Source organism: Falco punctatus, assembly GCF_963210335.1.
Source record: "Falco punctatus genome assembly, chromosome: 4".
NCBI lineage: Eukaryota > Metazoa > Chordata > Aves > Falconiformes > Falconidae > Falco > Falco punctatus.
Window position 1 is genome coordinate 56147032 of NC_137583.1, and position 24748 is coordinate 56171779.

A 24748-nucleotide genomic window follows, 5' to 3' on the forward strand; every position below is an offset into this window, starting at 1 on the left:
GATAAGATCTAACTGGTAGACTGGCATACTATGTGCTGGAGGAGAGGCTAACGGGATAGCTGATGTGCCAGGTTGTCCCTCCTGAAACACTTTAAAGTTCCAACTCAAAGTGAATCATAAGCATGGAGAAACAGACAGAGCTCCTATGCTCAGGCATGGCTGATCTTCTGTGAACATGAATATTAGGGCTCCTGACACTATCGTTTTTCTTTAGAGACAGCACCTTCCCTCCTGCTTTCACCAAGGTAATAAAGCAGGAGTATTTCTGCTGATTAAGCCATATACATAAGCCACATATATTTGAGATGTGTGAACAAAAAACATAGTAAGAGCTAAACCAGTGATGTTGTAGTATACAGCCTGTTTTAGGTAATGCTGTATTTTAAAAGCAAAAACCTGATCAATTTAATTTGTTTTTTGTTTTCTGGGGTTTTTTTTAACACCTTAGGCTGTTGACACAGTTGATTTTGTGATACAAGATCCTTTTGGAATCCATCCTCCTGTTTTTCAGCTAGCTCCAGGGCAGAGTACAACAGTACAGGTTAGTATCAACTGCTATAGAAAGTATTTGTACTTTACCAAATACATTAACAAGCAAGAATGATTTTAGAAGATCTTGGCTGGACCTTGCAAATTTGGGTTTGTGTGAACAAAAATGCTCAGATCTTTTTGTGCAATTATACTGGAAGAATTGCAATTGTGAGTCTTATTGGTGAGTCTTTCACTGCAACTTTGAAGGTCTTGCTTATCCACTCAGAGATGGGTCAGATTTTCTCCATGTAGAACATCCTGTTAGAGAAAACTGGAATCGGAGAACACAGGAGCACTTGTTTCACTTTAAAAAAAAAACAAAAACAAAAAAACTTTTACTTTTTGAGCTTTCTTGGAAAAAAAGGACATTTGGGGTAATAAATTCTTTTATTGTAGAGCAGCAGCTACAAATCCTTCACTTAGGCTGTGCTCTTTCTTCAAAAAGATTCTGTAGTAAGTGTGCATTAATGGTTGCCACCACTGCTTTGTCTGATGTGGGCCATGATTTGTTACAGCATCTCTACGGAGAAAGGAAGAGGGATACAGAGAGCATGGCTAGCCTCCAGCCCCTCCTTTTACCTGTACCTTCTGGCTGTTGATAAGAGGAATGGGTCAGGCAGATGTGGATAAAGGAGAAACATTTCTCCTCCTTTCTGTCTCTCCAGGTGCATTGCTTCAGCAGAGCCAGGCACATATGGGAGAGAAAGAGGAGATGAATGTAGCATGGGTTGGGTTTGCCAGTGGTAATGGATAACAGGTAGAAGAACAACAATGCACATTACACAGCCAGAGTTTTTGGCCCCTGAACCATTTTTGTTGAGGTGGGACTCGGGGAGGCGGGGAGGGGCACACAACTGCTGCCCTGCTCACACTGTTGTAGCTAGAAAGGCAGCAGTGGCATTGCTCAGAGGGCAGATCCAATTCTGAGGATGCAATTCCACAACTAACCCAGTAGACTGCCCACAACTCCAGTGACTACAAAGGCAGCCTCTGGTGGCCATCCAGATACGCACATGTAAGTTTAGTGACCCAGAAAACATATATTTCTTTCTGATCTATATTAAGGGAGTGTGACCCTGCTTCTTGCAAATGCAAGATTTAGTTACTAATCACTAGAAATGTCCTTTAGTGAACATTCATGAATTGAAGTTTATTACTTCCTGAAGAAAAATCAGTTACAGACATTGCTATTTTACTTCTCTCTTTCAGGTAGTGTTTTTCCCTTCTTTTCCAGAAGTCTCACAGCAAACATACACCATTGTTTCTGACAATTGCCAAGTCAAGGATGTTACAGTCTCAGGTTTGTTTCTAAACATCTAAACATTTCTAACACCGTAGATATTCAGATAATGTGAGTAGTAGCTGATGACTTGAAGTGATGGTAACATTTTATGTAACTGGATTAAGCAAATACTTTGTCCCTGATGGCATTAAATCCTAAGCATTATTATTACTACTACTACTACTACTACTAGTAGTAGTGTGCCCAGTGCATGAAATATGTTCAGAAAGCACTGAGCTCTTAACTCACTGTAGCCAAAAATCCAAACATAAAATGTCACCAAGTAGCAGAAAAGAAAACCTGTTACCAGGTGCAGTTTGTTTCTCATTTTGTATCAATAAGATAACATGACAAATGGTAAAACATCAGCTTTAACAGGGCAGAAATACATTTGGGTGTGAAGAAAATTTGGGGCACATCTTGAATTAGGGTATTTGGGAGAGATAGGCAATCTTTGGATTAGCTAATGAAATGAGTTGAAATTCTTGTAAATGTTAGTGCTTGTCTTGTAATGTAATTGAGAGTACTATAACATTAGGCTTGATTACATCATGTTATTACAGGTATTCCCTTTGGAAATGTTAGAATAGTGGATTTGTTGCTTTTTTTTAAATTTCAATATACTGCTTAAAATATCTGGGAGCCACATTATCAACCATTGTGAACACCCTGCTCACTTCAGTGAAACAAGGCTAATGTAAGTAAGTGAGCTGAGGTTGTGGCCCTGAAATCCAAATCTGTTAAATTCATGAAGAGAAGATCTCTATTGATATATGTTGATAAACAAAGAACATCAGGAAAATATTGTACAATTAACACATTGGACTTCTGAAACTTGAGGAAACACCAGATATGATCAGTAATGGCCATTGCTGGCATTTGCTGTTAGTGAGTAATATGAACAATGTTAATAACCAGATGGTAAACAATGATACCTACTCATTTCTTCAAGGAGTTGGACAGCTGATAGCTCTGGAACTTTTGTTCGTCACGGGTGGAGAAAGCAAGCCTGAACCTGATGAAGTTACTGATGTAACATTACAGCATATCATACGATTTGACCCCCAAAACCCACACACCACTGAGGAGAAGAAATTGGTTGTAAGAAACTCTACGTATGTAGCTACTATATTAATAGAGCAATGTTCTCATACCAGTAGGGATCTCATTTGTGATACCATACTTTTTCAAGCTGGAGAAACCTTCATGCACTTGACAAACTTTGTGCAGAAGCCTTGCTTCATTTTGCTCCGTTGTTTAGTAATTAAGGTTCAAGGATATGCTTGTAAGAGCAGGAACATTATACCTAGATCAAATATTTTGGCAACCACTAGACATACCATTTGGTTCATACACTGCCAAGGTCAATATATTTGCTTTGGTATAGATAAATCTGCAATTCCAAAGGTTCATAAATATGGATGGTTGAGAAAATATTTTACAGGGTCATCCAGATAAGATTTATCTAACTTTATATGTCTACACTGCATACTTGTGCAACTGAGCTAGGCAGCCTATACTCTTTTCCTTTCATAGTGCAAGGAAATAGATGTTTCTAAGGATGCAATTCTGACTGTAGACATCTCCCATAGAGCAAGACATAAAGCATCCTGGACTCCACTAGATCTCCACTAGATCTCCACTGATTGAAATGGGAGCTCAATGCAACTAACTCATATTAACACTTTCATGATTCCTACTATTGAGTCAATAGATTTAAATATAAACTCTATTTGAAGTCAAGGAATATGTCCCTATGTACAATTACATTGTATTGAATGTAGTGGCATCCTGATTTTGAGCAAAATCAGTCAGGCAATAATAGAAGTACACTAATGTGCAGGATTGCAGTAGTTAGAGGCTGCAAGCCATCAGAGTAGTAAGGGGGTCAGTGCTGGTTTTAGATACATTCATGTAAACTGCTACTTGCTACAATGAATTTCTGGAAGTTTGTTTTGTGGCCTGGAAACCACACATGCGTAATGCCAGAGCATAATGCTGTTTGGGTAAAGATTGTGTGGTTCAGTGAACTGGGTAGTGTAAACTGATAAACGATGTGACTATGCCTATTTCCACATTTTCTCTGTGCTATAACCATGACAGTCGTCCCTGCACATCTGGTGTCAGCATTTGTACGGAACAAAGCTGGCAGGTTGAGACTGAACTCCATAGAAGCAAAGAGAAAACTTTTTACTGCTGTAGAAAGGATTCAAGAAATTGTACATGTTCAGTTTTGTCATTGATACTCACTTTCAAATTCCAGTGTCCTTCCTCACCTTAGTAAGGCAAAGTTTCTGTGGTCAGCATGAGCAAGGTTTTAAAACCCATGAAGGCATTCCATGGAATACACTTCTGCTGAAGCAACCTAGTTAAGCAACCTTTTCTGGATTACAAAGAGTATTGCAGAGCCATTGCTGGGTCACTGTGTTTGTTGACATGTTAAAGACCGCATCTTGTACTTGGATTAAATTGAGAATGTTATGTGGATCATCGGCAGTGATCCAACGCAAACATACTGATACCAGGAATGGTCCTGTTGATCTCAGATTCTTGAAAGAATTGTAGAGTTTCCTAAAAGTTGCATCACATGACAAGTTAAATAAGGCAAGAAAGTGTTAACCTATCTTACATGTTTATATAACTTACTTCCATATATTAGCATGTAGTTTGTATAATTTAGATACTCTGAGTCTATGCTGCCTCATCAGCTTTGTAGCTCACAAAGACTAGTAAGTCTAAGTGCTGTAATTTTTAAAGAGAGGAATTCCCTACATGGAAAAAGAAACTGAAAATTTTCTCTCAATACTTTGCTCAAAAATACCTGATGTTTTTAATCATAGCTTTTTTGTTGTTTATTGATCTCTTTGCAGCCATGTAGAACTTCCTTTCTACTGGCAGATAATAAAGCCTAATCTGGAACCATTAATACCAGAAGTAACTGCAGACTTTATGAAGCTTAAATACAACCAAGACACAGACTCAGCCTTCTCCCTAAATCCTGAGCAGGGAGTTTTGCTTCCCCATGCGGATCATGAGTTTACTCTCACTTATACTCCGCAGGAGGTATGGCTTGTGATTCCCTCCTATCTACAAACTCCAGCTGTGTATTTTTATGCAAGTCATAAAATCCTGGCTATGCAGCTTTCTAAATTAAATTTAATTAGCTGGCACTATGCTCTGATAAACAGTGTTCAAAATGTAGAAAGTTACTAAAAGAAAACATGTTTTGACTGCAAAATGCGAGACAGTTTCTGATCTCATGTCAGTTTTGGTACTGACTGGACACAATTTTACACTGAAACTAGGAACACATCCTCATAGCTGCAGCTGTGCTGGCTGGTAAATGTACCACCCTTACAACACTACCAGCTCCCCCCCAATCTCCTGACCCTTCCCCTTCTGCTAGTGAGCTGCTTTGGGCACGTGCCCTGTACCTACTGCAGCCTAAGTAAGTTTGGTTAGCAAACTGATTATTTGAACTGTTTCCAGCTGTAGCTGTTTGGAACTGAAGTGGGTCCTATGAACATCTGTGTGATAAATTAAGGGGATAGTAGTAGCCTTTGGCAGACAAATGATGGTATGCAGCTGTGAGTAAAGAAGGGTGCAACAATGTTTAATGCAGCTTACCAGTGACTGTTGTCTTAGTTTCTGCTCCATTGCCTGTGTAAATAAGGAGCATGAGCTCACTGTATTTAAAGAAACTTGATCCAGAGTAAGCCCAAGAGTGGGAATATCCCATGCTGTGATGACTGACAGCCATAAGAATGCCTCAAATATGTATGGAAAAGAAAATAACTGGGTTTTTAAAATACTTTAATTAGTTAATAGAAAAACAGATTGAATTAACATATATACTTAAATTAATATCTCTGTACAATCAAATGAAACTTTTGCAAAGCCTTCAGATTTAAGGCCTGCTTCTCTGTTTCCTTTTTTCCACTCCATTAGAATATAAAAGGCATCCTCTTTTCCCATGATGGAAAAGTAATGTTTCTTACTCAAAATCAGATTGATGGTCAATTAAGCTAAATACTTTGGAGCAGTTAGGAGAAACTTTTAAGTTAGTACAGCAGTACTGAGCTTAATTTGGGGAGTCTTTGCAGATGCTTGTGTGTAGTATGCAATATACTAGGGAAATAATAACAGGCATGTAAAATATGAATATTTTTCTTGGAACCATGCACCATGAGATCAGAATCTGGCTTAATATTTTGCAGTCAAACATGTTTTCTTTTAGTAACTCTAGAGTTTGAATATTGTTTATCAGAGCTTAGTACTCCAATGATGATCGTTCATCCTTTAAATGTAAACTACTTCTTCATCTTTTTTTAATCCTCAGTGTAACTGATTCCATGACATTAAAATTTTCTCCTTCTTCATCTATGTAGCTGAAGAGTTACCACAGTGTGATTCAGATGGTACTGAGGGACATCCCAGAACCACGCTGGTAAGCTGAGAAAAGTATTTCCTGGTAAAATATGTAGCCACATTTTAGCTATGCTATTAAATTAAGTTACTGGGATTCTTCATCTTTCTGGTGATGATGGACTGAGAATTATGAAGGATTTTATCTGCGCAACTAATTGTGCTACAAAGAGCGTCTCTGTGATCTTCCTTCATGTCTGCACACGTGCCTTAGCCCTAGCTAGGGCTGCACCTCTCTTGGAAAAAGATAATACTATCATTTTGTCTGTTCATTTTCCAGGCTTTCTGCTGAGATTTCCAGCTGGTTTTCCTGTTATTACTGTTTGTCACAGCAGTCTATGACTTACATACTTGTTCATGAACAGACTGGGACAACTAGAGTACATTAAAGAGCTACTATAATTTTTCCAAGTTTTAACTGTCCCCAGCCTGAGCTAACTGCACATGGGCAGTCTGTAATTGAGAAACTTTTGATGATTTTCAGTTTTGATCTGGCAATTAAAAGACGGGATCCAGTTTAAACACCAGTTTAAAATGCCTAATAATTCTACCATGTTTCCTCCCAAAGTTTAGTAAAAGAGGGGATGCTTCAAAACATTCCAGAATACAAAACAAAGGATGTAATAGCACTGGAAATAGAAGTTAAAGGATCTACAGAACCAGTTAATCTTCTTCTGGAACCATATGCCATTATCATCCCTGGAGAAAACTTTATTGGTGTAAATGTCAGGAAAACATTTAAGGTTTGTTAGCTTTTGACATCACTGTTACCATGTGGGTTTTGTGTCACTAGCTGTCATAGGTGTTATTAGAAGGTACCAGACAATCCATGTTATTTTAGTTTTTCCTAAATATCTTTAAAGGAGACCATGACTTCAGGAGGTCTATACTGAAATCCCCTAGCAAGCCTCCTTAACCCTACACCCCAGGCAGCACGCTTTGTTCTTTTTTTCTCTCTTAAGTTTGATATAAGAGTTTTAGCCTTCTAAATATTTTTGTGGGTCACTAACCTGTTGCTTATCACTTTGTCACTCCTGTAGTGTAAAAGTTTTCCAGTTGGGAGGAATAGCCAACGGATGATTAAATTACTTCATAACAGAGGCACTGTTCATGCAAAGGACTACAGCAAGCACAGAAGAGCTATAAAAGTCACATATGCTGCAGCATGCTAGACCTTATTCTTTCCTGCGGGTTCTGATAATTTCTATTTGACCGTTATGGAACAGACTGCTGCTGAAATTGTCCACTCACTCAATGTCCTCTTTACTATAGATCAGGATCACTTGGGAAAAATAGGCCTGTTAGCAAAAGCCAGGCAGGAAGACCTTTCCCAGTTAAAGGTCTTCCCATTTTTTTGTAAAGATACTGCTCATCAGCACTTAGTTTTATGCTCTCTCTTCCTAGAAATTCTTTTTCAACTTAAGCCAGCCATTTCATACTTTCTGGTAATCTAGTATAGCTACATGTGTAGTATAGGTAATTAAGTCACTTACTGATAATATAATGGCATTCTTCACAGTTGCTTTTTTAGTCTTAAAAAGATAAGAATTTGAACTGTGCTTAGAGATAATTGTGCTTCAAAGAACAAAGTTATTTGCTGTAATTAAGAAATAATGTCTGAAAAGATCAGAAGAGCAGGCCAAAGATTTCAAGAGCTTACATCTCCCTCACAAAGAGATCCTTTGGCAAAAAAAAAAAAAAAGGCTGCTCTCAAAAGATGAATTTGAAGTTCAAGTTTAGAAGGTCTGTTACATTTTTGAAAAATTGAGAAGAAGTTTAAAAGGCTTCAAATATATAATGTTCTTGGAAAGAATGGTTAATAGATTTTCTTCAAGTTTCAGAAAACACCTTCACCTGCATGAAGATAGCGACTGTTAAATATAGTGCTTATATAACCTGACTAAATATAGTGTTTTCAGAATATATCTCCATATCTGAGCTACATTTACTAAGCTTTCTTTATAGACCTCAAAGATATTGTTGGCAGCACCCAGGGAGTAATAAATCTCATCCTATGGGCTAAAATAGGTCAGAGTAATTGCTTCCAGCACTCTTTAGTTGGCTTTATTTTCAGTAAAGGCAATGCTTAGAGATGAGGTCAGATGTAGCTCTTGCATCTGTTTTGCAGACACCTGAAATCCAGTCAGGTGAATCCTACTTCTTCCTGTCCTTGTTTCACATCACAGAGGAGAAAGGAAAGGGAGGATGCACTATTATCATGAAAATAACAGTAATTAGTGCATGGTGCTGGGTTAGTACTGTTCAAGTCAGAGGTTAGATAAAATTCTATGCCTTTCTACTCTTAACAGTGCTCAGTTTATTTCAAGATTCAGGTGAAGATACAGTATGTTGTAGCTATATTCAAGGTGTCATAATGTTTAGTAGTGAGCAGGATATGGTTAGAGTTTGCGAAGTATGTGATGTAAGACTCGCAATACCTAATTTGCAGTTCATCAGTACTCTCAGCAAATTGCCTTGTTGCTGTGAAAGCTTAAACTGCATTAACTGGCTCGTTGATTTTAATTGTTCTAGATGTGGAATAACAGCAAATCATTGATCAAGTACACCTGGGAGAAAATCGTGTCTTGTGACATCATGGAAGTTGAACCTCACACCGGCATCATAGGTAAAGTTTCTGTGACTTCAAGTATCAATTAATGATAATAATATATAAATTGGTATGAGTGGAAGAGAAGTCACAGAGCACTGTAATGCAAGCTGCAAAAGAAGACCTGATCCCCAGCCCACTGGAGCCAGCAGGAGACTTAATTTTATTCCAGGAGCTCCAGTAACAGGCTTACAGCAGGTGGTTTCTTTGCAAAAGGGTGAGACAGCACCCTGAATTTTTCTTTTCTAGGTAAGAATAAATGTTGTGAATTTGAACTGGTAATTACTGGAAGCAAACCTGGGTGTATCAGCTGTAACCTGCGGTGTAAGATTGAACATCTTCCAGAGCCGGTTGTGCTGCATGTTGAGGCTGCTTTTAAGGTAAGGAACTGTTTAGTGTTGTGGGGTGACTAGCTGTGGGGCCTGCCTATTATCCATATAAAGCTTTTTGCCTCTTAGAGGCGTGACAAATCTAAAGCAGTTGCAAACAGGAGGTATTTTTGCTGTCTAGTAACTATTGAGGCAATGTTGATACTCCCATGAAAGTAAAAATTTTTCTGTATTACACGCAATGCATTTGCTTTCTGCTGTTCTTTTTGAAATTGGGTGTTAATCTTAGATAATGTATGCTTCTTAATCAGGCAGTTTTGGCAGAAGTGTCCATTCTGACATCTGTTTCCTGGTGTCCTAGGGTCCACTTCTTTGTATTGATGTTCCATCACTCCAGTTAGGTTTGACTAAGCAGGGTGAGAGTGTGTTAAGAACCTTTGAGATAAAAAATCTATGTCAGCTGCCAGCACAGTGGAGACTGCAAGAAAGCCATGTTTGTCTGGCTGAAAGGAATGAGGAGGTAAGTCACTGCTACAGCTGGCTGTGCTCCCTCTTCAGCTATTTCTTCCTTATGCGTAGCAGTTGTGGTATTCATTCCAGGTATCAGAAGTTCTAATTTCTGTGACTTCTTATGAAACCGGTTCTGCATGGCTCCATAGGTGCGCAAGTTCTTTTAAGATTAAATGCTTCTTTGCAATTTTTCCTCTATTTCCATTTGTTACAAATCCACTGCCAGCCTGATCCAAAGAGGTGTGGAATATTTCCTGTATGACAGTGATTTCAGCTGCTGATGATACAAATAAAAGGGTAAGACTTTATCAGAACTAAGGCTGCTAAACAGTCCTCCCACACACTCACATCAGCACCCGAGATGGGAATCTCAGCACCTACTGAATTGGGCCTTTTGGCTTTAAGCAATAGTTTTGAAACACGCAGGTGTGTCCCAAAATAACAACTTACCGTGATGAATATTGAAAGTATTGCTTAGTATTATTAGACTGTGATGTGTCAAATGCAGTCTGTTCCAGTCTTTGACTGCAGAGCTCATTCCATCATTTCATATGAAATAACTAAAGCAGCTTGGAGGCAATACTGGTGGCAAAGAATTGAGTGTGAGCTGCTATCTGCAGATCATCACATATTCCCAAAATAAAAAAAATGAAATAAATTTTAAAAAGGCAAAATACTTGTTTTGATTATTTGTGGCACGCAGTGGGATTTGTAGCTATATTTCTCTTTGGTGTTATGCATTAAAGGGAAGTGAGGAAATCCAGATTCTGGGGTAAGTGCTTTTGGTTGTAATGAAAGGCCAAATTCTGCCTGTAGGGCAGAATTACCTATGCAAGGAATTGAGTTCATTTGTTTCATGCCAAAATTGGTCTAAATGCTGTTCAGGTCTTCTGTTTTTCTGGAAAGGCTGTCAGTTTTGCAACACAGAGAGAAGCTTGTTAAGCAGGAACTTTCTATTGACCAGCAAGAGATGAAAACCTACAAGATGTTGAACTGTATCCCCATGAGTTTTTGAGCTTTGTTTTCTATGTATCATGTAGATATCTCACCAACTTTGGGGGTGAAAGTTGATGGCAAAAAGGAAAGATTTATAAGTGGTGGTTGTGGCAGCCTTGTAAAACAGGTGTGTGTGTGTGTGTGTATCTATCCATTTACCCCCAGTAATCGGAAGTGCCTGATTAAGGATAGGTGTGCCCTGGGGGGGACCCTGTCCTCACAGTCCTCAAGCCCTTGCTTCTTACTGTTATTCTTTTGTTGCCTACTATTCCCCATAATTCCTCAAACCCCAGAGAGATTTTAGACTTAGTCTCTAGAATTTTTTATCTCAGAGCCTGTTCATATCCCAGTGAAGATCATGGATCAAGTACTCCATTCCTCCTACTTAAGAGCTACCCCTTTCCTTTCCTGAATCTCTCCAGCCCACACTGGTGCTTTTTCTCTTTCCAGTCCTCCAGCCTTCCTTCCTTGACCTTCTGTCTGAGAATCTCCCCAACTTGTGGCATCTCACGTAGCGGCTGCTCAGCCCCTCCACTTGGGAGGAGATGCTGCTACTGCTGCTGACTGCTTCACATTCCCCGTCACCCTATGCACAGGCTTCCCTGTTATGCCCTTGGCTCTGACTATCCTTCTCTTAGGTCATTGCCTTTTTATTAGCTGTCCCCAGAGAAGCAAAGTCCCGCATCCTTGTCTAGCCAGGTTTTCACGAAGCTAGCACTGTGTTTACTGAAATCAACCCAGGTGGGACTCCAAGGGAAGAAAGAAAGGACATGCCTGAGGAAAAACGAAGCATTGAAATCCTAATTAGACTGTGTGACTTTAGCATTTTACACTTGCTTTGCAGATGTCAAATTTCCATTCCCTCTCTCCTCTCCCAGGTATCTCCCTTTATCATTCAACCATCTGCTGGAGAAATACCTCCTTTGGGTATATGCAGTGTGTCAGTTCAGTTCACATCGTTGCTGTGCCAGCGTCTCCAGACAGTATTAGAACTAGAGGTAGAAAATGGAAAAGGAAGGTAAGGGGGAAAAGTGGTTTTCCTGAGATTCACATGTAATTTTCACTTGAGGTGAAACCAAAAATACGTAGCAGAAGCTCAGAGCGGGGTTGTGCAACTTATCAATGAACTATCCAATCACTAATATTGCTAAATAAACATAATCATCATTCTTTCCAGCATGCTGTTGTATGTCTAGCACACTTCATTAATGATAACAATAGACCATCTGTGTGTTTATTTCCAGTCATCTTCCTGTTTTTGTTGAAGTTCAGACCCCCCAAGCATGCTTGATATCTAGTCATCTTGTATTCACTGAAATTTATACTGGAGTTCCTGCCAAAGCAACCAGCAAACTTTTTAACCAAACACTACTGCCAGCAAAATACTTATGGGGAAAGGTAAATGTACTTCTAGTAGATGAAGCATACAGGAGGGGTGGAAATTGCCGTTTCTATCAAAATATAAATAATAACTACTCTTAAAAGCTTTTTGGATGTATCTTTTGAGTAGTGCTAGCTGTTTACTGGCTTATGAGCAGAACTACAACTTAAGACCAGCCTTTCTGAAAAGATTAACTACTAGTTGATGTCAATATGCTCTTACTGTCTGTGGATCATCCCCAGGAAAATGGGTGGACAGAGATGTGAGGGGAAATAGAATGTAAGCTACCAGAGTACTGAACAAAGTACCACGGTAGTTTAGGGTTTGCCTTTAATTTAGTAGAGCAAAAAAACAGTGGTGCTTTTAAGTTGTGCCTATGTTTTGCTTAAATTTCACATTCTGGGTGGGATTCACTTTACAGATTAGGACCCCTAAATTTAATGTCAGTATGTAAGCTATGGTCTGAACTCTCTTTTCAGTCAGTGGACATTTGAGCAGAAAGTTAGTCACCAGAATATATATGTCTAGTGTCATTTTGGGTGTTGTAGAGTGTTATTGTTGATCTCCAGGTGTAAGTCAAGAAGCGTGGTCTTCTATAAGTCCTGTCACACCAGCCAGCTATGCATGTATGGCTTAACTGTATCCTCTGTGCCTGCATTCAGGAGACTGAATCCTATCCCATCTATACAGTCAGTGGAGTTCAGAGGAGTATTCAGCTCCTCCTAAAATGGACAGCTACTTTGGTCTGCAGAATGCTCTCTAGCACATACTAGCTGGATGTTGCCTACAGTGGTGGTGGTGTTGACAGCCACAACATATACATTTAGGTGACTTAGCCTGTAAGCTGAATCCTACTGTCAGTGCCTTGGTCAATCAGATCTACTCTGACATCTAGGGTTCAGCTCAGCTGCCTGCACAAAAGATTTCAGTGCCATCCAAGATGTCCTCAGGTGCCCAGGAGATCTTAACAGAGCATGTAGATGATATAGGACCTATAGGAAAACCTTTTGGAACAGCTGGAGCCAAGGAGAGATATCCACAGCATTTTACATGGTATCTGATGTTTGTGTGTGAGCAACCGAGCTGAACCCCTGGATTCATGCCATGTGCAGTTAGTCACTTAGGGAAGGTGTGAACACCAGGATTGTCTCTGTAGGCCACCTCTGTAGTTAGCGGAGAGAGATGAGGCACCTCTAGGATTCTGCTTCGATATCAGATAGGTTGGCTTCACGCTGAAAAGGTTTGTGACTGAGAGGGATGACAGTGACTCTGCTCCCAGCCCTGATGCCTCAGTTGGGCACCTGAAGTCATTTGGAATGAAGAACTTACCAACCATGGGGGAAGAGCAAAGCAAGCCCCACAAACTGTGTGAGTTGCTAATTGAAAGTGTCTGGAACCTGCGGATAACTTGGTCTTTATAGTCCTTTTTGATCTGAAGAGAAAAATGGAAAGAATCAGAGTTAGCTGAATGTCTGTCCTTTCTGTTTGGCAGCTCATTGGAAGTCAGGCAGTTTTCTGCTCCGCCACTGTCTCCCCGGCCGGTGGCACCTTAGGCCCAAATGAAGAAAAAGAATTCTGCATAGAGCTGTTGGTCAACATCACGGTAAGTTTAAAAGCCGATGCAATTTTATCAAAATAGCAACACTGGCATTCTCACCTCACCTCCATCTGACAAAAAGAAGGATTTTTATATATAAAACATAGTGTCCTTTTTTCTGCGCAGTATCTCTGAAATTGCTTTGCTTTAGAGGTACCGTGGTTAAAGGCAAGAATTATGGCAGTCCACATGATGTACAATTTTCTACCCTGTCTCTTTGTTTCTCATCTGTTCTTGTTTTCCTTGTTTCTTGAATCCCTATTCAATTACTCTTAGTGCTTTTCACTTCTCTTGGAGCATACAGATCGTCACTTCAGATTACCCCTGATGAAATGGAGCGGACTGGCATATATAGTATACATTTGGTTTTCTGAATGGAACTGGACTCATGATATTTTAATATTTGAAAATTTAAAAAGGGCTGATGGGACTGAGAGTCTGCAAAATTAGGGTGTAGACTGCAGAGTTTACAAACTTGAGAAATTCAGCCATAGACTTCGTAGGGGCATTCAAACAGCCGATTTAAGACAACTAAATAAAGGAGCTTCCTATCAGTATGGTGTATCAGTTCCTATTACAGTCACTGGACACCTAAGTTTCATTTATTTGCTTGAAAGTAGGTGTTCAGTACTATCAGAGATGCCCTAGCAGATCTCAGATACCTATGTATGTCTGGCATATGTGGCACAGGATCCCAGTAAACCTGAGCCTTCTTCGTGGAAGGCTGGAAGCTCAACAGGACATGTTGGGCATCTGAAAGGGCACTTCTGCATATGCCTGGGGAACGGAATGCCATCCCAGCCACCTACAAGAAAGGTGAGCTAGATGCCCAAGTACCATTAATGAGTCAGTGGAGATTTAGAGCTCGTATTTGGAGTTCACCTTTATAACTCAAGGGCTGACATTTAGGGAGTTACATTTAGAAGTCTGAATCTGGATCTGAATCCAGATCTGAATCTCAGCCTATTACTTTATGCAGGACACACTGATCAGGTATTGATTAGGTGAAAAAGATTAGCTGTGTTGAATTAGAATACTGGTGTGACTGGGCTATATAATTCATCCTACAAGTTCTGCTTTAAACGCAGGTAGAAATAAAACCTTGATTTTGGAATATTATTTAAGCACGACTAGAAGTGAGCTTCAACACTTGCTGTATAGGCAGTGTGTCAAAATTCACTAATGCAGCAGTTCTAGGCTTATAGACTGAGGTGGGTATAAAGCCAAGAAGCAGCCACAAATTTTTATCTTGGTATATGCCCTCTAAGCAAATCTGATACTGGCAGAGAATGCACTTAAAACAATACAGTAAAGCTTCTCACAATTCTGTTGTAGTTCTCATTTTAGTCCAGTGAAGTTTATACACACTTTTAAATAAATTTCTTAATGAGGCTGCCTTTCCTCTGTGAAGTTTGTTTCATTCACAAGGAAACTTGACTCTTTGCCTTTCAGGGTGAGCTGAAAGACCTTGTCCTTTTGTGTAGCATAGAAGACATGATTGAACCCCTCTTTCTGAGCATTTCTGGAGAAGTGAAAGGACTGCATGTCACCTACTCAGTACATTGTGACAGTGGAGTTACCAGGTAAATCAGAAGTTTACCCCTGAAGTAAACAAAAATTACTTCTTCCCAGAGCAAAGATACAATAGAGAAGGGGGGAAACACCCCACTTATCTATGTAAACTTCATTCCTCCTCCTGCTGTAGGCAGCAAGGATAGTAAAATGTACTGTGACAATTCAGTGAAGGTGTCTTTTGTGAAGAAAAGGTAAAAGGTGCTGGATTTACACCCTAGCCAAATTCAGCAACTTCATAAGCCCAAGAGAAGACTGGAGAAGAGCACTACTCCACTCCCACCCCACCATTGTTTAGCTGAAACAAAATAAATTAACTGTTAACTTCACACAAATTTCTTATTCATGAATTAATGAATTAACTGCACAACTGCACGTCAGTGAAACTCGTGTTTGTGTGGTGTGTCTGCCCTCCCTCGTGCTTCTGGTGCTTGTAACCTGCCAGTTGCCTTCATGCTTGTGTGTAGAGAGCATGAAAAATTACCTTTCTCCCCAGTAACAAAGTGTGGGACCTCTGCAGTCTGTCATGTGTTTATGAGTAACAACTGTTTTCTGGAATGCCAAAAATGTGCAAATTCAGCTCTTAGATGTGAATTTAGAATTACAGAATTATACCCAGAATTCTATATTTTGGACCATTAAGTTTTGTTGTTGCACTGTGAGACATGATATGAAAGGAAGATGAATATACTTCTCTTTGACTTGGTATATCTGACTGATTTTTATTTTATTTTTCTGATATGTTGCATGATTACTCTCTTTTGGAATATGCTCATGTTTATATTTTTTATATAAGTAAAAATGGCTTTAATTTGATAGGTTGGCATGTTATCTGTGATAAAAAATTTTACGCCAAATAAATCCTTACGTGGATTGAAGTGAAAACAATGAAAAGCAGTAAATGCTGATGATAAAAATTATAGCCTGCATGGTCCTTTTACACTGATCATTACAACCACATTGCATATTGCACATTTTAAAATCTGCTGAAATTACCTGTGGTGTAAGAAAATAAGACTGATGTCTTCATACCAATGTAACTTTTTCTGACAGTGGTGAAAGGCAGATGTTACAAAGCCCTTGTGATCTTCTCTTGGACTTTGGATCTGAAGTTGCATTCAAAGACATAGTAAAGCGTCAGCTAATTCTTACCAATCACACTGGAATCAGTGCTCCATTCAAACTAGAAGCTGAGTATTTTACTGGCTATTCACCTACTCCAGAACAAGGAATCTGTCCGTAAGTCTTGCTTTTCTGCATAATGACTCAAATATTAATTCAGGTCTGGAATAAATGCAAAATCCGGATAGAGTGCTATTGCCTTTGTCACAAGATACACTTTCTGCAGTGCTCTGGTGGGGTTTTTTAAGCTCTTACTCTGACTGTGGTAATGACACCTGCTGGTGAGGTTTCCTGCAGAAACAAGTAGCTTGCAATGCAAGCTGGTGTAAATGGCAAAGCACTCTTGTTGCCAATGGACATAAGCTGGTTTACACCAGCCAAGGCTCTGTTGTGTTATATTGTGCAGTCTTACAACTCTCGAGCTAATTGACTCTTAAGGATGTTACTTTCAAAGAATGCTTTGTAGGATTTCCTCCTTTAGGTTATAATGGCTACTAATTTAGGAGTCAGGTGGAGCTGTTACTTTAGCAGAGTCATTCTCATTTCACGGAATTGCTGTTGTGATTTTTTTTTATTTTTTCAAGCTCCTCAAGTTACCTGTTGAAAAGAAGAGGGCCCATCACAAAACATGCAGCTAGAAGAGCACAGTCAGGTATGAGAATAGCTGTTCGTTCCCTCAGAGGAAAGAGGGAAAAAGCCGGTGACTACCATATTCAGCATTAAATGTGCCAGTCAGGCACATAATTTCATTCTTGGAGCGTTTGGCTAAGTCTACATAGTTAAATGACTTAGTTCCTCAATTCATTCTGGAGCTTGAAAGCCCACATTGTATGAGCATTAGGTCAGTCTCTTTCTTCCCCCCTCCTCCCTCCTTTTTTCTCTCTTCCCCTGCACCCCCTGCTTTCTCTCTCCATTTCCTCTCCTTTTCTTGAAGAGAATGGTCTGAAACAAAATGAGCGATTCCAGTGATAATTCACTCCCAGAATCACTCCCAGCACATAGTATGGATGACATGCATAATATTTGGCTATTTCCCTCCCACAGAACCTTCCAATACAATTGCAGCAGGCTTTCCTCCCTCAAACTCAACCCCTTTTATGTACCCTCCCCCCTGTGGAAAGCTACAGCCCAGCCCATCTATCATTTCTGATGCGTTGTACTAAAAAATAATAATATTTGGAGCCACATGAGACCCAGGGAGGGGGGAAATGGGAGCAAAATGCTGTAAAGTGTGGATGTGTCTTCTGTATCCAAAATAAAACTTGGACATATTGGTACCTTGCCATAGAGTTTGGTATCTGTTACAAAGACAGAGCTTTTCAGCTGTTGAATTAGTGCTTAAGATTGGAAAAATGCTGTTCTGACAGATTCCATGCAAGCTTATTGATTTAAAAGGATAGGTGACTCAGATTGTGGAAAGGCTTTGTTTTTTCTAGTTAATTCTTTGCGTTGAAGAGCACACAGAGGTAAAGAGGCAGCTGCTAGTAGAACAATAATCAGTTAGCACAAATTCCAGCTTATTTTTCTCCAATTGAGAGTATGTTTTCATGTAACTAATTAGTGCCTTGCATATTCCAAAGAGTCCTGGATCAGGTTGCTGGAAGAGAGTCCTATAAAATAATTCCTTCAAGAACAAACTCTGAAAAAAACAGATGAAGACCAACTGGAGAAGGGAACTTGGGTAAAGTGGTATAAATGTGGGTTGTGTAAATAATCCCAGGATTTTTGAAGCCAGTTAGGTTAGGCTGATTAACATCAGCTAAAAATATGGCCCTATATATTCTTTGGTAGACTAATTTTGTTCCATTTTCTCAAAATTCATCAAATGTTTCTTTGCTGTCCTCCAGAATTTGCAGCAGCAGTGCTGTCTCATGGGAAGGGAGTAGCTTTCCATATACAACCTTCCAGAGGAACTCTGAAAGCCTTCCAGCAGCTAATCGTAGAAGTAGCAGCTTACAACAACATGTGGGGAGAGTACCAGGATAATCTTGTCTGTGAGGTAGGTGGGGCTTTGGTTTTAAGTGAGCTATTGCCATGGCAGATTTTACACTGATTCTATTTCCCAGATTCCTTTCTGTTAGAAATGCTTTTTCAGTTTATTAAGACATCTGTAAAAAGTCAAGATAGATATTGCTATACCGCTACCTCCAATGCCATGTAAGGATCAATTGTTACAGTACCTGGTTTAGTTTTGCGATAACAAGTTTATCCCTTGGGAGGTTTTCAGGTGCCTTTAAAATGACTGGAGCTGTTTTGATTTATGTTTGGTAGCTGGCCAGCACACTACTCTGCTCTACCAATACAATATATTGTGTTGTATAGAAAAGCCACAGGAAAGCTGATGAATGTATGAGGCATTGCATTCTCCTGCTGAGAAGACTTTTGTTAGCATATGAATGAGACACTGTCAAAAGAAACCAGTCAAAAATATTTGAAAATCCAATCGATTTTGTAACCCAGAGAACTAAAGTTTTATCTTTATTCTAATAGCTAAAATTAATTTTTAATAGGTGGGAGACTTAAAACCTAAATTAATTCCTATGCAAATGACTGTGAAAGGCTCTCCAATCTTCCTACAGATGACAGGACCACAAACAGAGCAACCCATAATCAGGTATAGTGCAAAATACTGTCAGAGAAGTAAGAATTAAATACTGTTGGACTACAGCCAATATACACACCTGTTCACATCTCTTTGTGATATAATGAGAAGGTCAGCAAAGTGGTTGTCAACGTACAGTATCTGCTTTGATACAATACATGTACAATATGTATACAATAAATGTACAATACCAATACATTTGTCTCTGCCAACATAATTAGAGAAGAATCTGCATACAAGCCTTCTCAGTTTTACCAGCAATTACTATTCTGGGCTTACAGTCATAGAAGTTCATACAGTCCAGCCTCAGCTGATTCTGTGGAGATGGAAACGGGTACACAGTGGCGGTTCTCATCATCATCTAGAGTTCATTTCTCCCTGTCTCTTTACCTGGAACAGGAAAAATGCAGCCCCAAGGTAAACAGGGGCCTGGGAAGGTTTAAGCCCTCTCAATACAGCACCTAGATGTGCACATCTGGGTGAGGGGTAAGGGTTGGTTTATGGGGACCGCGGCACTACACCCTTGACCAGCTGCCTTACAGTATGACTGCTTCTTTCTGACTTCAGAGGAATTGTCACTGTGTATCATGCTCCAGCCAAGAGCATTTGCAATGTCAGCTCTGTAACGAAGCATAGAAAATGGATTTAGCTATCTACCATAAAAAAGGTCCTTATGCACCTGGAAATCTGTCTCTGACACAGATCACTCCACTGCTGTGTAGCCATTTGCTGCCGCTGCCAGAGTGTTTCACAAAAGCTGACTCCACATATTTATCCTGAAAGGTCTGAAACAAATAAGAAAACTGGAAAAAAGAGGCTGATTAAATAAAGCAGTATTGTGCCTCACGGTACAGACTATGCTTTACCTGATAACCGCTCTTAAGAGCTACCAGTGCAGCCAGATATGTTTCTACTTTTAAGAAATTCCTTAATGATTTCAGACATTCACTTCTATTTTCTGCATGTACTGACAGCAAGGTTCCCCCCTCAGGTTTGGCACTCATGTCTCTGGAGAGCCTCCTGTCTTTCGGAGGGTCCAGCTCAACAATCCCACTCCCTTTGGTAAGAGTGACACTTGTACAGCAAACATTGACGCTTGCATCACTCTCCTTATGATAATAAAAATAGAAGAACCCATTAACATGTTAATTAACAGGGCTACTTGTTTCCTAATCAAGATGGGTTTTGTACAAAAAATAACAGTATATAAGTGAGCGTCTAAGCTGTTTTCGAACTTAGCTAGTACAGAACAATAATATACTTTGTCAGGTCTTTATATGCATAGTAGTATTTATGATTATGGCATTATTGCTGTGAATATTAGTTTGCTTTCTGTAACAGTAAAGCAGGTAAGCTCCAGCCAGTGTGGTAGAATATATGTAGTTGACTCCATGTGTTGTTACTATGAAACTGTGCATCCTATCCTGATGTGTCTGTGTTTTCACTCAATGAAATGATGGCAATTCAGGATTTTCCATCCTGGTTTTGTAAGTCTCTCACAGCACTAACCCTGGTCAATCAGATGCGCTACCTTTTTCTTAGTGTCATCATCTGGCTCTTCTGTGTTTAGTCTTTTTTTGTCTCTTGAGTGAGATTTTAAGCTCTTCAGGGCTATCACCTTTTTTTCTTTTTTTTTCTCCAAATACCACCACATTTGCTTAACAAACAAAATAGTCATACTTTATTTTAAAGTTATTAAAAGTATATATATAAAAAGGACCTAGAGAGTGGCCAAGCTATAATAAGAGCATAGCACACGTGGTCTTCAATAATTTTAGTTTACAGCAAACATGGAAAGCTTAAGAAATGCTTTAATACAAATCCAGTTGCTAGACACAAATTGGTTACTTGATGTTCTGGTTCTCTGGTACCAAGTAAACTATGAGTCTTCTCAATGACCAGAATTAATTATCCTTTCTCCTTTTCAATTCAGATATTCGCCTGGACTGGGAAATTTACAACCAAGAGCAAGATGATAAAAAGCTGGTGGACCTGTTGATGTTCTTTGGAGACCCTTTTCCTCCTAAGGATATGGATGAAAATGAGACTTCATCAGTTGGTAGCACCTCAGAGTCAGAGACTGTGTTAAAGTTGGATCAAACTGCCATTCCCTGCGGAAGCATTTATCCAGCTTCACAAACCACAGATGAGGTCAGCTGTTAGTCTGGTTTTTATATTGCTGCTGAGATACTTGATGGGTTTCTTGGCATGAAAGGTTGAAAACAATAACATGGAATATAACTTGTAACTAAGACTGGATTGTTAAAAGAAATGTCAGCTCCTCTCACAGTCAAAAAAGCAGTGCATGGGTAGATGGCTATTGGTATCAGCAATCAGTTTCCAGAATGAGTTACTATCAGATAGCTCTTCAGCTTCTCCTTTTCTTAAAATTGTTAAGGAAGCTGATGAGATACTTTTTAAAATACTGTCATTGAAAAACTAATGCCATTTTTACATGAAAGTGTTACGGTAACTAAAACTCCTTAATTTGGGTCTGCTTTCCTCATGGGTGCTTTGTGGTGTCAATGTGTGCTGTAGTCGGGGAGCAGAATCTAATCTTCAAAGTAAAAGTAGCATAAAAATAAAATGATATGGAGGTATTTATCCCACAGCTAAAGTTAGATTGGTTCTGTTACTCTGTTAGAATATGGTAACATCTATTACTCATTAAGTTTGATTATAATATGGCAATTTACTGTCTTGAAGGGCTGGGAGCGACAGGGAAGAAGGTATCATGCAGGTTGTGTAGCTTTACAGAAAAGGTATTAAAATCACATTTTCTCTGCTTCAGCTCAGAAAGCATAGTTTTGAATTCACCTCTACCCTTCCTTGTGCAACAAGGGAACGTTATTGCCCTGGAGTGCTCATTTGTGTAACGGGCCAGAGATGTCACAGTTGAGTCCTTCTCTTGGTAGAACAGGATTCAAGCATACACATTTTCCAAGGTATCCAGCAGCAGTTTCAGGAGAGCAAACCCATGCACGAAAAAAGGAATGTACAGGACACATCCATATGTCCAGCTTTTGTGCCAGAATGAAAGAAACTGGAACTGGCCATGCTTACTGACTAGCACAGCAGTTCCCTGTACACTTCACTTGCATTCCTCCTTCACAGCGTAACAGTTTTAACCATTCCCCACCCTTGTGTCCCTGCAGTCTTCAGACTCTGACAGCAAAGAGAAGGAAATCATCACTCAAGAGCCTACAATACAGAAAATTGTCTCTGTACTTACACGACGTCATGAAGGTGTTCCTGCAGACAACCCCTACTCCATTACTCCAAGACAGATAGTAAGCTTTTACATTTTCTGTGTGCTTAGATTTAGCTTATTTTCTGTAGGACAGAGGAGGCAGAGAAGGAGGAGAAGGGAGATTTTGGGTTGAGGTAGAGACTATTAAACAGTGAAACAGTAGACTGGGAGTCTTTGAGGTCTTGAAGATGACCATGAGAAGAGTTTGCAAAGTCCACAGAAAAAAGGAAGTGTCCTACCTACATTTGAGCAGTTAACTGATGACTGGAATTAAGTGTTCAGGTGTACTAGGCTCCCTAGGAGCAGCATCTCTGGTCTTCTCACTTGGATTGCCTTGGTAAAATGTGTGACATTAGGTGGGAGACATCCAGCCTGGAACTTTGGAAGCATGTTACTTAACCAGGGTAGATTTGCTGAGTAGGCATGGCAGAGCTGGAAAGCAGTGCTCTGTAGACAGCTCTTTTGGATAAACTATCGTAACTCACAGTACTTCAAAAGCAACTGGTGTAAACAGGGACCAGTGTCACAATTACTTAGGAATAAGATAAAGACAGCACTGGAAAGATCTAACTATGAGTGACAGAGTTGCCAAAAACATCAGTGTGTCAATTTTGATTCTAAATACTAGCAAGTTTTTTGCCAAAGGGTTTCAGTTACAAGTTAGAATGAGCTAAAGATTACATAAAAGAAATAATTACAGAAATGACATCTTGAAGAAATGAAGCCTACAGTCAGCTCTGGGGTAATTGGGGCTGAGATAGTTCAGATAAACAAGTGCCTTGTTGCAGAGGCAGCCTACATCGGGCTTAGCCAGCAGTGAGCTTGGCCCATATGGAATGGAGTTGATACCTATGCAGTTATTCAGGTAGTCCTCTGCTGAAACATTCTCCCTGTTTCTACTGTTGCTCCAGAAAGGTCTGTTAGCTCAGGTGTTGTGCAGCACAGCTGGCCAGACCTGGCTTAACTTCATGTCTGAATAGCTAAGCTCTCTGTGACCACAATGCACAGACCCTGCAGTGTTGTGGGGTGTGACAGAGCTTACTAAGCTCCGCTGTGGCCCTGCTAGACCTTAGGCATAACTGTCTTACACTCCTCACCGCTCTGAGCAGGGGAACAGTGCAAGGAAGAGCTGAGCTAGCTCTGCTTCTGCTGAACAGAGGTCCAGCAAGACCAAATGTCTCACTCTGTAATCGCATGAAATGGGGGAGTTTGTGTCTGCAGAGCACTGGCCTGGAAGCAGTACACGCCACATGGCCCCTGTGCTTGCAAACTTGGCTAGCCATGAATTGGCTCTACAGGGAGATGGCAGAGGTTTTTCTGCAGCAATAAGAGGATTTAATCAGAACCTGCGTATGTTTCTGCAACAATAGCAGGATTTAACCATAACATGCATAATGCACCTAAAGAAAGCAGAATCTATTCAACCTGTAAATCCCAGAAAATCCACTGTAGCTGGCTAGTGCATTTGATTACATTCCCTGCTGTCATGTAAAATAAAATAATAGCCAAGAGTAAACGGAACTGTTAAAATACTGTGAATTCACACTTGTAACTCTTCAAAAAGTTTCTTGTATCTGTGAGTGCTGTCAGCTGTGGGAGAAGCATCTGAGTTAGCCAGTGAGTAAGAGCGGGCAGAACTGGGTATTTTTAAAAACAAACAGGGATTTACATATGTTTGTGCACTTATAGAGTTCACCCATGACTGTGCTTAAACTCTGTTGATGCTAAAGAGTGGCTATGCTGATATTTGCAGCTGAACTAATTGTCAGTTTTGTTGTCACATGTTGTCATTTTAGTGCAAGCCTGAGTGTAGCCCGTGTCCAGATTTCATGCTGCTTGTGCAACTCAGCTTTAGTAGCTGAGTACTGAGGTTGGTTGTGCTATCCTAGGCAGCTCCCTGTGCTACAAATCAGTTGTGATTCAATTACAGGTAATTCCAGGAGGTGGAAGCATCTCTGTTGGCATCTCCTTCACCCCACGCATCCTCCCAGAGACTGTGACTGAAGTACAGTGTGAAGGGTTTGTGCTCGGTTTCATGAGCCTAGATGACAAGGTAAACTGCCTATCACAGCAAGGCTAATAATGGCTAGAAAATAATTGTTTCCCTTCCTGTAATTTATGTACAGGCTACTGTGTACCTGGCCAGTCTGTATAAACAGTCCTGCTCCTGCTGCCTTGTACATCCTTCCTTAACTAGGGTTGTTCATTTGTTGCGTTTGTCTTTTAGCTTGGAAGCATTTTGGGGTGGGAATGTCACCGTCTTCTTACATTGTCTGGTGCGGTAGACCCCAAACAAAAGCCCAGGATTTGAAACGCTATCACAACATTAGGTTGTATTGATAACAATGGTTAACAATGGGGCTGAGACTCTGGACTGCTGAGTTCTGTTCCTGGCTCTGCATCCACCTTCCTGTGTGAATTTGGACAGCATATCTCTCCTCTGGGAAACTTCCTCTTCAACAACTGCAAGTGTAGCTCACAGGCTGATGTGAAGCTTGAATAGCATTTTATGAATTACTCTGCAATTCTCTGACGTGAATCAT

At 40.0% G+C, this 24748-nt stretch overlaps 1 protein-coding gene across 1 annotated transcript in view; it reads left to right on the forward strand.

Moving 5' to 3' along the window:
• DLEC1 (DLEC1 cilia and flagella associated protein) overlaps positions 1-24748 on the forward strand; it is a 42072-nt gene that overhangs the window by 9235 nt on the left and 8089 nt on the right. The window contains exons 11-31 of the mRNA XM_080383023.1: positions 449-545; positions 1745-1831; positions 2766-2928; positions 4684-4876; positions 6202-6260; positions 6807-6981; positions 8771-8864; positions 9096-9226; positions 9537-9695; positions 11560-11699; positions 11926-12079; positions 13555-13665; positions 15112-15242; positions 16285-16470; positions 16938-17005; positions 18201-18352; positions 18864-18967; positions 19947-20017; positions 20889-21106; positions 22111-22245; positions 24136-24258. Of these exons, the coding sequence (XP_080239149.1) occupies positions 449-545; positions 1745-1831; positions 2766-2928; positions 4684-4876; positions 6202-6260; positions 6807-6981; positions 8771-8864; positions 9096-9226; positions 9537-9695; positions 11560-11699; positions 11926-12079; positions 13555-13665; positions 15112-15242; positions 16285-16470; positions 16938-17005; positions 18201-18352; positions 18864-18967; positions 19947-20017; positions 20889-21106; positions 22111-22245; positions 24136-24258 (2751 nt within the window). The remainder of the gene's footprint in view (positions 1-448; positions 546-1744; positions 1832-2765; positions 2929-4683; positions 4877-6201; positions 6261-6806; positions 6982-8770; positions 8865-9095; positions 9227-9536; positions 9696-11559; positions 11700-11925; positions 12080-13554; positions 13666-15111; positions 15243-16284; positions 16471-16937; positions 17006-18200; positions 18353-18863; positions 18968-19946; positions 20018-20888; positions 21107-22110; positions 22246-24135; positions 24259-24748) is intronic.